Here is a 13,370-nt window from a genome sequence, read left to right on the forward strand (position 1 = left end):
AAGGATGGTGTAAGGAAAGAGGATGAGGATAAACGTCGTTTTCGCCTTATCCCCAGGTCATTTAGTAATTGGCTGCAGGCCTTTGCTATTTTGGCCAGTGTTATTGGGGAGAAGAGTCCCGAATGTTGCTCCCCTTTGTTCTGTTATCTGGATGCTATCGGGGAGGCCTATAGGGTGTATGGGGGATCGGGGTGGTTACGTTATGACGAGCAGTTTCGTCAAAGGAAAGCGGTCCGCCCCAATATGAGATGGGACCATAAAGACATCGCGTTATGGATGAGGGTGACAGCGCCAGGTAGGAGTGGTCAGTCCTTTCGGACCGAGTCAGGGGCTGGGGTGCAGCAAGGTACAGGGGCACCCCCAGTTGGGAGGGGTTTCTGCTTCCTTTTCAATGAGGGAAATTGTAAATTCGGCCAGAAATGTAAATTTAGGCATGAATGTTCAGTGTGTGGCGGTGGCCATGGGGCTAGCAGATGTTTTAGAGGGGGCAGACAAAGGGGAGGGGATAGTTTTGCAAAAGGGGCTGACTCCAGGTACGAGTGGAAAGGATGGTGGATCATCTAAATAGATATCCGAACCGGGAGTTAGCGGAATTTTTGTGTTTAGGGTTTCGGTTTGGTTTTCATATTCCCTCTCACCCGGTACCAGCGACGGAGAAGCGGAAGAATTTGCGCTCAGCATTGGAGTTCCCGGACATAGTGGCAGAGAAGTTAGCTAGGAAGTTTCTCTGGGAAGGATGGATGGTCCGTTTGCTACGCCACCCATCCGTAATTTGCGTGTCTCCCCTTTGGGTTTAATCCCTAAGAAGGAGCCGCATAAATTTAGGCTTATCCACCATTTATCATTCCCTAAGGGAGCGTCGGTCAATGAGGGCATTGACCCGGAGCTTTGTTCCGTGGTTTATGCTTCCTTTGACGCGGCTGTGGAATGGGTAAGGAGGTTGGGTCCGGGTACCCTGTTGGCAAAATGTGACATTGAAGCGGCATTCCGATTGTTACCGGTCCACCCGGATAGTCTGCATTTACTGGGTTGTTTTTGGGATGGCGGCTATTTTGTGGACAGGTGTTTGCCAATGGGCTGTTCCATATCGTGTGCCTATTTTGAGCGTTTCAGTTCCTTCCTGGAGTGGGTGGTTGTTCAGGAATCAGGTTGTCATTCTATCATTCACTATTTGGATGATTTCCTGTGTTTAGGGGCGGGAGGATCTAGGGTTTGTTCGTTGCTGTTATCAACACTGCAGTCTGTTTTTGAGTGTTTCGGAGTCCCGTTGGCGGTGGATAAGACGGTGGGGCCGACTACTGAGCTGAGTTTTCTGGGTATTGTCCTTGATACGCAGCGGATGAAGTGTAGGCTACCGGTGGAGAAGGTATCAGACTTGAGAGCAGGAGTGGCGGCCGCATTGGGGGCTAAAAAGATTCGCCTGCGGGACCTGCAGTCCTTATTGGGCAAATTGAATTTTGCATGTAGGATCCTCCCGATGGGCCGCATTTTTAGTAGGAGGTTGGCTTCTGCGACTGGGGGGGTTGTGTCTCCGCATCATTTTATTAGGCTAGGCAGGGAGTTAAAAGGGGACTTGAAGGTTTGGGATTCTTTCTTACAACAGTTTAACGGCAGAGCATTAGTTATGGGCGGTGTTGTTGATGCCTTCGATTTCGAATTGTTTACGGATGCTGCGGATGGTGTTGGTTTTGGGGCCTTCTGTGAGGGACAATGGTGTGCGGGTGAGTGGCCGGAGTCTTGGGTGCTGAAGGGGTGGGTTAAGAACGTGGCGTTGTTGGAACTCTTTCCCATTGTGTTGGCAGTCACGCTCTGGGGGGAGAAGTTTAGGCACAAGAAGGTTAGGTTCCATTGTGACAACCTGGGCGTGGTGCAAGCCATCAATAGCGTAACGGCTTCTTCTCCCCCAGTCGTTTGCCTGCTGCAACAGTTGGTCCTGAGGTGTTTGTCCCTGAATGCTTGGGTGTTTGCGGTGCATGTTCCTGGTTCTTCTAATTGCATAGCTGACGCACTTTCTCGTTTGCAGTGGGAGCGGTTTCGCCAGTTGGCCCCGGAGGCGAGTCAGGTCGGGATGGTGTGTCCGGAGTCGTTGTGGGAGATCTTGGAGGTACCTTAGCGTTTCTATTGCAGGCGTCATTGAGTGAGGGCACTTGGAGGATGTACGATAAGGCTTGGAGTATGTGGCAGCGGTGGTGTACTGACCTGGGGGTCGAGGTGCTGGCCGGGGAAATTCCGTTGTTGCTTTTCATTGGCCATGCGAGAAAACAAGATCAACGGCTGCATCGCAGGCCTGGCCTTTGGATTCAAATTGCGGAATTACCCGGACGTTACTAAGTCCTTTTTGGTTCGGCAACTTCTGAAGGGGTATAGAAGGTTTCAGCGCGTCAGGGATTCACGTCTCCCTGTGTCTTTTTCGTTGTTATTGCAGTTGGGGGAGCAGGTGTCTGCAGTGTGTCATTCGGTTTGGGAGGTGAGACTGTTCAGATTAGCTTTTGCGCTGGCCTTTTTCGGGGCCTTTCGTTTGGGGGAGTTAGTGTGTGCGAGTGTGCGGAGGGAGGGGGGTCTGAGAAGGGAGGATGTCAGTTTATATGACGACAGGGTGGTGATATTTCTGAGATTTTCCAAAATGGATCGGGAAGGGAGAGGTTGTTTTATTTCCTTGTTTGAGGTGCCGGGATGTTTGTTGTGTCCGGTACGGTGTTTGCGGGATTTTCTAGGAGGGGCCGATGTCGCGGCTGGCCCGCTTCTCAGACACAAGGATGGTTCCTTTCTATCGCGATTTCAATTTGTGGCAGTTTTTAAGAAATGCTTACGTAATCTGGGAATGGACTCTGCCAAATATACGGGTCATTCCTTCAGAATTGGGGCTGCCACGGAGGCTGCTCGTTTGGGGGTACGGGATGAGGTGATCAAACGTATTGGGAGGTGGGAATCGGAGCGTTTTCGGCTGTATGTACGTTTAGGGGCGGTTTAGGGCTGTGCTAACATCTTTGTCTTGTCTTTGCAGGTGACGCCCCGTTGTTAGTGTGGATTTTGGGCCATTCCTTCGTTTTCTGGGGGGCCTTGCGGGCGGACGTCCGACAGAATGGGCGTCAGTTGGGGTTTGAGCGTGGGATGGCCATAGTGAGATGGATCGGGCGTAGAGGTATGTTGTGGGGTAGTGTGCTTCAGGAGGTTCATCGTCATGTTAGGCTGGATAGGGCCCCGGATGTCTTGGTGTTACACGTTGGGGGGAATGACCTTGGGGTCCGTCCCTGCAGGGAATTGATTAGGGATATTCGTTTCGATTTCTTGCGTTTATGGTCCCTTTTTCCATCAGTGGTCACAGTCTGGTCTGACATTGTGCCCAGGAAGGTCTGGAGAGAGGCGAGATCTGTGGACAAGCTCAATAAGGCCAGGATTAAACTGAACCGGGTAATTGGGCGGTTTTGTGCCAAGCATGGTGCAGTGGTGGTGCGGCACCCTGAGTTGGAAGCAGGGACTGGAGGTTTTTGGAGACAGGATGGGGTCCACCTTAATGCGGTGGGCATTGACTTGTGGTCCCTTGATTTGCAGGGAGGTATTGAGAGGGCCCTCCGGGTGTGGCGGAACTCGCGAGCTTAAGGTTTCGGTCAAGCTGCGCGTTGTTGGCGGGGGGAGGTCATAGAAGCTGGGGCTACTGGATGGTAACGGTGAATGAGAGGGCCTCAATGGTGGGGCTGGACTCTCAGAGTTGGGGCACCTGGTTGGCTTGGTACGGCGTCCGTCAGTTGGTGTCCCCGAGCTTGTGGTACGCGGCTGGGGGCAAGATGGAATAGCCGTGGTGGTTTGTGGTTGTTTAAGGTGCAGTTAGGCGGCTTCTAGGACCTCCCTCGTCAGTTATATATTTATACAAATGTTTATGTTTGTTCATGTTATTTATATTATTTAATAAAGAACGGCTGCTGTGGCCGATTTAATCCAAACAGTGGCTGTGTGGTTATTAGGGATGGGACGTGGGGGTAGTTAAGCTAATGGGTCAGGTAAAGGGACCCGAGCATAGCCAATAACCCTACTCAAGTGAGGCCGGACGGAGCGGTACGCTTCAGGGAAGGCCGGCATGAGGGGTTTTGATAGCGAGGGCTAGGGTAGGCAAGGGTTAACGGAGAGACGTGCTGGGGAGGGGGAGGGGCCAGGAAGAGGCAGGGAGTGGCGAGATTAAGGAAGGGTGAGGCGAGGTAGCGCCCGCCATTTTGTCAAGCAGCAAGGAGCCGGCATCTCCCACCCTCCCGCCCCTAGGGTTTAGGGTTCGATGATTCAAGGGGGTGCTGTTCTATATATATTGGTGATACCACCAAAAAAAAAAAAATATATATATATATATATGTATTCATAGTAAGTCGGATATTGGTATTCTAAAAAAAAAAAAAAAAAAAAAAAAAAATGAGGGGGGAGGATATTGGGTTAGGGTAGGGGTTTTCCTTATGATGTTCCGTTTGTCGCGGCAGTCGTGGCGGGAGGAGGTCATAGAAGCTGGGGCTACTGGATGGTAACGGTGAATGAGAGGGCCTCAATGGTGGGGCTGGACTCTCAGAGTTGGGGCACCTGGTTGGCTTGGTACGGCGTCCGTCAGTTGGTGTCCCCGAGCTTGTGGTACGCGGCTGGGGGCAAGATGGAATAGCCGTGGTGGTTTGTGGTTGTTTAAGGTGCAGTTAGGCGGCTTCTAGGACCTCCCTCGTCAGTTATATATTTATACAAATGTTTATGTTTGTTCATGTTATTTATATTATTTAATAAAGAACGGCTGCTGTGGCCGATTTAATCCAAACAGTGGCTGTGTGTGGTTATTAGGGATGGGACGTGGGGGTAGTTAAGCTAATGGGTCAGGTAAAGGGACCTGAGCATAGCCAATAACCCTACTCATGTTGTCAGTGTTTTTATTTATCTAATCACATATGGTTGAGAGGGAGTGGTGTCATTTGCCTCCATGTCTCTCCAACAAGCATGCAGTACCGCAGTGTATGTTGCTTTGTTCCTCTGCTCTCATCATTGTTCCTGGCAGCAATCCTCATTCCTTTAGACAGGATCAGGGTCTTGAACACGATCAGCTTCACTTAGCTGCAGCTCTGGTCACTGAGGGATGCTCTCACACCTGGATGCCGTCAGATTCTCTCCGCTCACACAGTTCCTCAGTCTAGCTTCCTCTAAGATGGCTGCTTCCTTCTACTCTCCCCAGACTCTGTGTAAAAACCCCACCTCTCATGAATATGGAGATATGTGTTCAGTCTGTAGCTGTGTTAGAAATCTTGTGGCCAAACAGCAGAATGTCAGTCCAGAACATTTAATTTAAAGAGGACCTTTCACTAGTTTAAAAACTAAAACCTAACTATATCAGTGGGCAGAGCGGCGCCCAGGGGTCCCCCTGCACTTACTAGTATGTCTGGGCGCCACTCTGTTCGCCCAGTATAGGCTCCGGTGTCTGCAGTTCCCTCTGTTGTACTGGGCAGTTTTTGTATTAGGGTTGTCCCTTGCTGCAGCGCTGGCCAATCGTAGCGCACAGCTCAAAGCCTGGGACTCCCATATATATGGGGTCATTTATCAAACTGGTGTAAAGTAGAACTGGCTTAGTTGCCCATAGCAACCAATCAGATTTCACCTTTCATTTTCCAAAGGAGCTATCCAAAATGAAGGGTGTAATGTGATTGGTTGCTATGGGTAACTAAGCCAGTTCTACTTTACACCAGTTTGATAAATTACCCCAATAGGTTTATTACAAAATACTATGAATCAGTACAAAACAGAAATGAGAAGTTTGGCAGATGGTGCAAGGCTACACAGCGACATGTGCTGCACGACAATAAGTCGCGCAAGAAAAAAGGGTACAAATACACTGCGACATGTGTTGCGTGAGGTTCATACCACACCAATGTTGCACAACATTTTTCGTAATGATTGTCAATGGTGTAACTTGTCGCCATGTAGCCTTAGGGCTGTTTCACACGAGCGGATGCCGTGCGTGACATCCGCTGCGTGAATGACAGCCAAGACCCGATGCGGACTGCAGAAGCACGGAGCATTAACATGATTGATAATGCCTCTCTGTGATCTCTTTACTACGAATTCACAGTGAGAAAGTTGTCACTGTGATTTCGCAGTAAAGAGATCACAGAGAGGCACGGAGCATTATCAGTCATGTTACTGCTCCGTGCTTCTGCTGTCCGCATCGGGTCTTGGCTGTCATTCACGGAGCGGATGTCACGCACGGCATCCGCTCGTGTGAAACAGCCCTTAGGGTACTTTCACACTAGCAGCAAGGAACTCCGGCAGGCTGTTCCGGCGGGTGAACAGCCTGTCGTATCCGTGCTGTCGCTCTGGCCCCATTGGCTATAATGGGGGCGGGCCGGAGTTACGGCGGCAGCACGCAAACATGCCGAGAGACAGCCGGAATAAAACTACAACATGTCTTCCATTCTTCAGAAGAACAGAACCATTTTTCAAAAATGGATACATCATTTTGACCCTCCATTATGATCAGTTTGCGTCCATTTTTCTTAGTTCCGTTAGAGATCCGTTATTTTACAAAGGAGGACTTTTTCTCCCGTCTAAAATAACGAATCTCTGACGAAACTGACATAAACTGATCCAAACTGATAATAATTGATGCTCAAAAAAGATGGATCAGTTATTTTTGTGCAAACTGATGCCAACTGAGCATAACTGATGCTCAAAGTAATGAATTTCTTCTGTTGGTTTGTTTTCTGTTGGTTCTGTTTTCTGGTGGTTCTGTTTTCTATGTAAAACAGTGACGTGAATGCGCCCTAAGCAAGCAGAGTATATTTTAGTTGATAATCCTGTATTAACCCAGCATCAGCAGACCTTGCAACAAATGGATCCTTGCAACAAATAAGGGGTATCTGGCAGCTGCTTATTCCAATCGCCCCTTTAAAATAAGCATGCCAGTTCCAAAGTGGTTTTAATTCAGACCTTCTGGTTGTTGAATGAATAAGGAAAGTACTAATCAGAGAAGAGCGTAAAGATTTTCCAAAATTACGTGTTTCAATAATCGCATTATCCCTCCATAAATCGTATTACTGCTCCGAACTTGTGTTGACACAGTTTGTCCCTTTTCCATGTCATGTCCTTATTAACTTGAGTGTCATTTCCTTTAATAGGATCGTTCCTGCACATGAACCCAAGTGCTCTGCAATGAACCAGACAAAACTGACAACAATGAATACAGAAGCATCCAGTGGATGAAAACTGGAAGCCGGGCAAAAAAGGCCCCTGTAAAAACTCCTAAAAATGTTTTCTTCAAATTCCCATCTGTATGACATGATTGACCAGTTCTAGACAAGGCAATTTACCCCCCTCCCTGACCAGGTGCGTTTTCAGTTTTTTCAGTACATACGCCTTTTTTCTTGTTCAGTTATGTAAATCATTTTTGTGCATTTTTTCAGTGATATATGGGGGCTTTATTTTAATGTCTTCTTTAGTATCTTATAACCAAGAGGACCATCTTAAAAAGCGGGAAATAGTCAGTTTTTCATGTGTTTCATTTGTTTTGTTAATAGCACAATGTCTCCTTTTTTATGTCTCCTTTTCATAATGGTCATTTTGATACATGGTATACTGTGGTGCAGTGTGTGGCAATGTTTTTTATTTTATTATTATTTTTTTTTATTTTTTTACACTTTGTGCCCGTACTAAAGGTCATACAAGACCTTTCATGGGCATTTAACATTATATTTTTAAAAATGTATTACTGATTTCTCCTGTAACTGGGGCTGACATAGTAGCCACCGTTACATGAGAAATACAGCCCCCAGCAGTGATGTAATTACAAGTGACTGGGCTGCACATCCCCCCCCCCCCCCAGCAACTTCTTTGCAACCCCCACTCCAGTAGCTAGTCAAGATCTCTCTCAGACAAAGCCCTGCCGTTTCCTACAGTGTCACTGTATATAATGTCATTGTATAATACTGTTGAGGGGCCTTGACAATAAAATCTTTTACTCTTTATCCTGGGTGGACCCTTTCTGAGTTTGGTCTCCAAAGCAGCTGCTTTCTCTGCTTCCCCTATAGCCTAAGTTGTAATTTGCCTTGCACCATCTACCAAACTTCTCATTTCTGTTTTGAACTGATTCGTAGGATTTTATGATAACCCTATTGGGGTAATTTATCAAGCTGGTGTAAAGTAGAACTGGCTTAGTTACACATAGCAACCAATCACATTACACCCTTCATTTTGGACGGTTCTTTTTGAAAATGAAAGGAGGAATCTGATTGGTTGCTATGGGCAACTAAGCCAGTTCTACTTTACACCAGTTTGATAAATGAACCCATATATGTATTTGTATCCTTTAACATCTGAATGTTCTGACTTTTGTATACATTCTAAAACAATAACTGTTCCCCCTTCCCCTGTTTGAGCGCCACAGCAGTCATTGATTTTAATTCCCGTATATAGCTACATCCCTGGCCCCCAGAGAGGTTGCACAGGGCTGTACAACTTCACTGCAGAGCTGATCTGGGTTTGATGAAACCCAGCAGCTCGCACAGACTCCTATCCCCAGCAATCACATAACCGCTGAGACCGGAGTAAAAAGCAGCATTGCCAGTTCCTGAAAAACCATCCCTGCTTTCTCAATGGGGAGCCCTGCTCTCACTGACAGCGGGTCCCACGCTCTTCCAGCTGCGGTCTCTGCACTGATGTTTTAAAATGACCGCACAAAGCCATTCATATGGGCTTTGATCCTCTTGTATTCACTGTTAAAGTATGGTTTCTACGTTGTCATCTCCATGTCATTTATTTCCCAAAGCCTTGTGACAGCAATGTATACTCTACTAGTGATGAGCGGCATAGGCAATATTCGAATTCGCGATATTTCGCCAATTTTTGGCCGAATATTCGCCATAAATTCACAAATTCGAGAATTTGAATCAATCAACTAATCAACACTAAGGGGTAGGCAACTTTCCTATTGTGCTGATATTCCCGATAAATTCGCAATAAATTCGTGATTAGAATATTCACGATCAACACTATTCGCAAATACGAATATATTATATTCTAAATATTCACAAATTCTTGAAGTGACGATATTCGCGATTCGAATATTCGCGCTTAACACTATACTCTTTACAGATATTTTAACACTATACTCTACCCAGAGTGAAGAACAGTTATAAACGAGTTGGAGATGAGGCATCATGGGAGCTAAGATCAAATGTAGTATATGTTCAGTGGTTAGGACTGGGAGCATCGGTAATAGCCAGTACTTCATACACAAAGTGGTTTATACCTAAGTATACACAGATTCTGTATGCAATTCTGGCCACGTGATCTATACCATTAGGTTGACTAGTTAGAAGACCCAAAGTGTGAAGTGACCTCAGTGACCCAATGGGCACCTGAAAATTGCTTAGGGATGTGGCAACCACTTCTTCTTTTACTCCTTTTAGCACATTCACCTTAATTTAAAAGTTTTCAAATGAGATGTATTCATACTGCCAGCCATCGTGTTCACTTTTACATGTGTGGTTGTCTCAAGGCATTTGTAGGTGGTAAGGCCTTTTCAGGCCACTTTCTGGTTTGGTTGTTCCTTATGCTCCTTCAACTGAACTCCTGTCTGGAAGAGCCTATCCTAGACTTTTAAGGTCCACAGTGTATCGGCTTCTAGCCTATGCAAATGCTGGCATACAGATGGATTCTTCATCAGACTAGGCCTCCTGGATCAGCGGGATAGGGAATGGGTCAGGGGCCCTTACAAATAAGATATTTATAAATTTACATTCCAAATATTTTAAGTATGGACATCATTGGCCTCCGGTAGGAAAGTCCTCCATGTAACATCAGATGAAGAAACTTTCCTTGAAATTAACCTGAATTTAAGACCCGGTGGTCATCACTAGGGATGAGCGAATTGACTTCAGATGCTTCTTCCGAAGTCGATTCGCTCATCCCTAGTCATCACCTTTTACAATAAGCAGTAAACTGCTATAATATCTAATATATGTTTTCTTTACAGAGATGTTTGGGATCAGTTAGTGTACAGGCCATGCTGTTTTATAGTTAAAGTGGATTATAGTACATGTAATCACATTAGCGTCGGGGCAGCACGTCTGAGTAGATTAACTACTTGCAATGTAATTGGGGTAATGCACAGACATTAATCCGTAAGCTTGTATAAATTCTGGGGCGGGTCAGGGCTGAGACCAATTTCCTGATGTTTGCTTAATGATGGGTCAAGTGGCGTCGATACCACGGAAGAATGGAATTTACGTTTTGGAGCTTCATGAATGGTATAGGTAATTTTTTGTATGTACCATATATTGCTTAATGACAACAAAACTGATTTTCAAGGAGAACTCTACCCTGGGCTAAAGAGACATTGCAGAAGAGATCTTCCATGAACTAGAATCATCCCAAATCTCTAATTTGAAGGGATTTTATACTGCAGTCCTTTATTGGTCGGGGTAAATGCCACAGACCTGAATGTAACAAGGGTAAGATGGCAAGACAGATTTTTTTTTGAGGCCAGGGGACTAAAAATATGTGTTGACTTTATCTATTATTACACTGTGATTTTGTTTCTTCTTGTTAGCAGTGCTCGCTGAGATTGCTTTCTTTTTCTTTCCTTATGTAGCAACACCATATTACACAGAGGTCGCAATTACACCTGTACAGGCGCCATAGACGCCTGTACAGGCACTTTTATGCTTTGAAAAAAGGCTCATGCGTATGAAGGACTGGTGGAACCCTGACAAATCACAAAAAATGAGACTGTGGTAGAGTGCTACAACCCCTTTGTCGTTTTACCATACACTCTGGTTTGGGCATTATGTTCGATACTGAACCCCACAGAATGCAGTGGCCTGCTTTCTCATCAGTTGTAGAGTACCAATGACTAAACCCCATTGATCCCACATTTATTTAGTATTTTCTTCATTAATATAGTGCTTAAATGTTCCGCAGTGCTGTACATAGATTGCTGTCTCTCACACCACTCCTTATTCCCACTTTGAGTTTACAATTTTTTGAGGAACTGGAGTACCCAGAGGAAACCCACACAAACATATGGTAGAACATCACACTTGCAAATTCTTCTGAAACGTCCGAGAGGCTCCCAGAAACAATGAACACTTCCTGTATGAGTTGGCAAATATCCCAAGTGGCACAAAAGTCTCCCAGCACCTACCAGAGAGCTGCCCTAATTGTGTGTGGCACTGGTATGGAAGCACTATGTATGTTGTCATGACGGTGCTATTATGGGAATCCTGTGTATGGCTCTGTTATGGCAGCACTATGTATGGCTCTTTTTTGGCAGCACTGTGTATGGCTCTGTTGTGGTGAAAGTGGTCTTATGTTTAGTGTATGTCAGATAAATTTAAAATGGTCTACACTTGCTATTTATGCATGGAAGGCTGTTCTAGAGGAGACTAGTAATTGTTTCCCTGCATAAATAGCAACCTCTTAACGTTATGTAGCCCTATGTATTTAAGTTACTGCAACTTTTGTACTCCGCTGCCAAAAATACTCCTCAAAAATGCTGAGAAAAAATGTAGTGTGACCTCTGTGCATGAGTCTCTGTGCCTAGTGAAGTTCAAAGGTTGATTTCCCTATTCAATATAAATATATACACTCACCTAAAGAATTATTAGGAACACCTGTTCTATTTCTCATTAATGCGATTATCTAGTCAACCAATCACATGGCAGTTGCTTCAATGCATGTAGGGTTGTGGTCCTGGTCAAGACAATCTCCTGAACTCCAAACTGAATGTCAGAATGGGAAAGAAAGGTGATTTAAGCAATTTTGAGCGTGGCATGGTTGTTGGTGCCAGACGGGCCGGTCTGAGTATTTCAGAATCTGCTCAGTTACTGGGATTTTCATGCACAACCATTTCTAGGGTTTACAAAGAATGGTGTGAAAAGGGAAAAACATACAGTATGCGGCAGTCCTGTGGGCGAAAATGCCTTGTTGATGCTAGAGGTCAGAGGAGAATGGGCCGACTGATTCAAGCTGATAGAAGAGCAACGTTGACTGAAATAACCACTCGTTACAACCGAGGTATGCGCAAAGCATTTGTGAAGCCACAACACGCACAACCTTGAGGCGGATGGGCTACAACAGCAGAAGACCCCACCGGGTACCACTCATCTCCACTACAAATAGGAAAAAGAGGCTACAAGCTCACCAAAATTGGACTGTTGAAGACTGGAAAAATGGTTTCTTGAACATGACAATGAGTTCACTGTACTAAAATGGCCCCCACAGTCACCAGATCTCAACCCAATAGAGCATCTTTGGGATGTGGTGGAACGGGAGCTTCGTGCCCTGGATGTGCATCCCTCAAATCTCCATCAACTGCAAGATGCTATCCTATCAATATGGGCCAACATTTCTAAAGAATGCTATCAGCACCTTGTTGAATCAATGCCACGTAGAATTAAGGCAGTTCTGAAGGCAAAAGGGGGTCCAACACCGTATTAGTATGGTGTTCCTAATAATTCTTTAGGTGAGTGTATGTATGTATATATATATATATATACAGACGTGGACAAAATTGTTGGTACCCTTTGGTCAATGAAAGAAAAAGTCACAATGGTCACAGAAATAACTTTAATCTGACAAAAGTAATAATAAATTAAAATTCTATAAATGTTAACCAATGAAAGTCAGACATTGTTTTTCAACCATGCTTCAACAGAATTATGTAAAAAAATAAACTCATGAAACAGGCATGGACAAAAATGATGGTACCCCTAACTTAATATTTTGTTGCGCAACCTTTTGAGGCAATCACTGCAATCAAACGCTTCCTGTAACTGTCAATGAGACATCTGCACCTCTCAGCAGGTATTTTGGCCCACTCCTCATGAGCAAACTGCTCCAGTTGTGTCCGGTTTGAAGGGTGCCTTTTCCAGACTGCATGTTTCAGCTCCTTCCAAAGATGCTCAATAGGATTGAGGTCAGGGCTCATAGAAGGCCACTTTAGAATAGTCCAATTTTTTCCTCTTAGCCATTCTTGGGTGTTTTTAGCGGTGTGTTTTGGGTCATTGTCCTGTTGCAAGACCCATGACCTGCGACTGAGACCAAGCTTTCTGACACTGGCTAGTACATTTCTCTCTAGAATTCCTTGATAGTCTTGAGATTTCATTGTACCCTGCACAGATTCAAGACACCCTGTGCCAGACGCAGCAAAGCAGCCCCAGAACATAACAGAGCCTCCTCCATGTTTCACAGTAGGGACAGTGTTCTTTTCTTGATATGCTTCATTTTTTCGTCTGTGAACATACAGCTGATGTGCCTTGGCAAAAACTTCGATTTTTGTCTCATCTGTCCACAGGACATTCTCCCAGAAGCTTTGTGGCTTGTCAACATGTAGTTTGGCATATTCCAGTCTTGCTTTTTTA

The 13,370-nt window shown here is 45.4% G+C and overlaps 1 protein-coding gene across 1 annotated transcript in view; it reads left to right on the plus strand.

Annotated features, from left to right (window-relative positions):
- LOC122928519 (E3 ubiquitin/ISG15 ligase TRIM25-like) overlaps positions 1-13,370 on the plus strand; it is a 52,791-nt gene that overhangs the window by 24,220 nt on the left and 15,201 nt on the right. The window contains exon 2 of the mRNA XM_044281441.1: positions 7,128-7,335. Coding sequence (XP_044137376.1) covers positions 7,128-7,165 — 38 coding nt within the window. The 3' untranslated portion in view covers positions 7,166-7,335. The remainder of the gene's footprint in view (positions 1-7,127; positions 7,336-13,370) is intronic.

Source organism: Bufo gargarizans, chromosome 2, assembly GCF_014858855.1.
Source record: "Bufo gargarizans isolate SCDJY-AF-19 chromosome 2, ASM1485885v1, whole genome shotgun sequence".
NCBI classification, from domain to species: domain Eukaryota; kingdom Metazoa; phylum Chordata; class Amphibia; order Anura; family Bufonidae; genus Bufo; species Bufo gargarizans.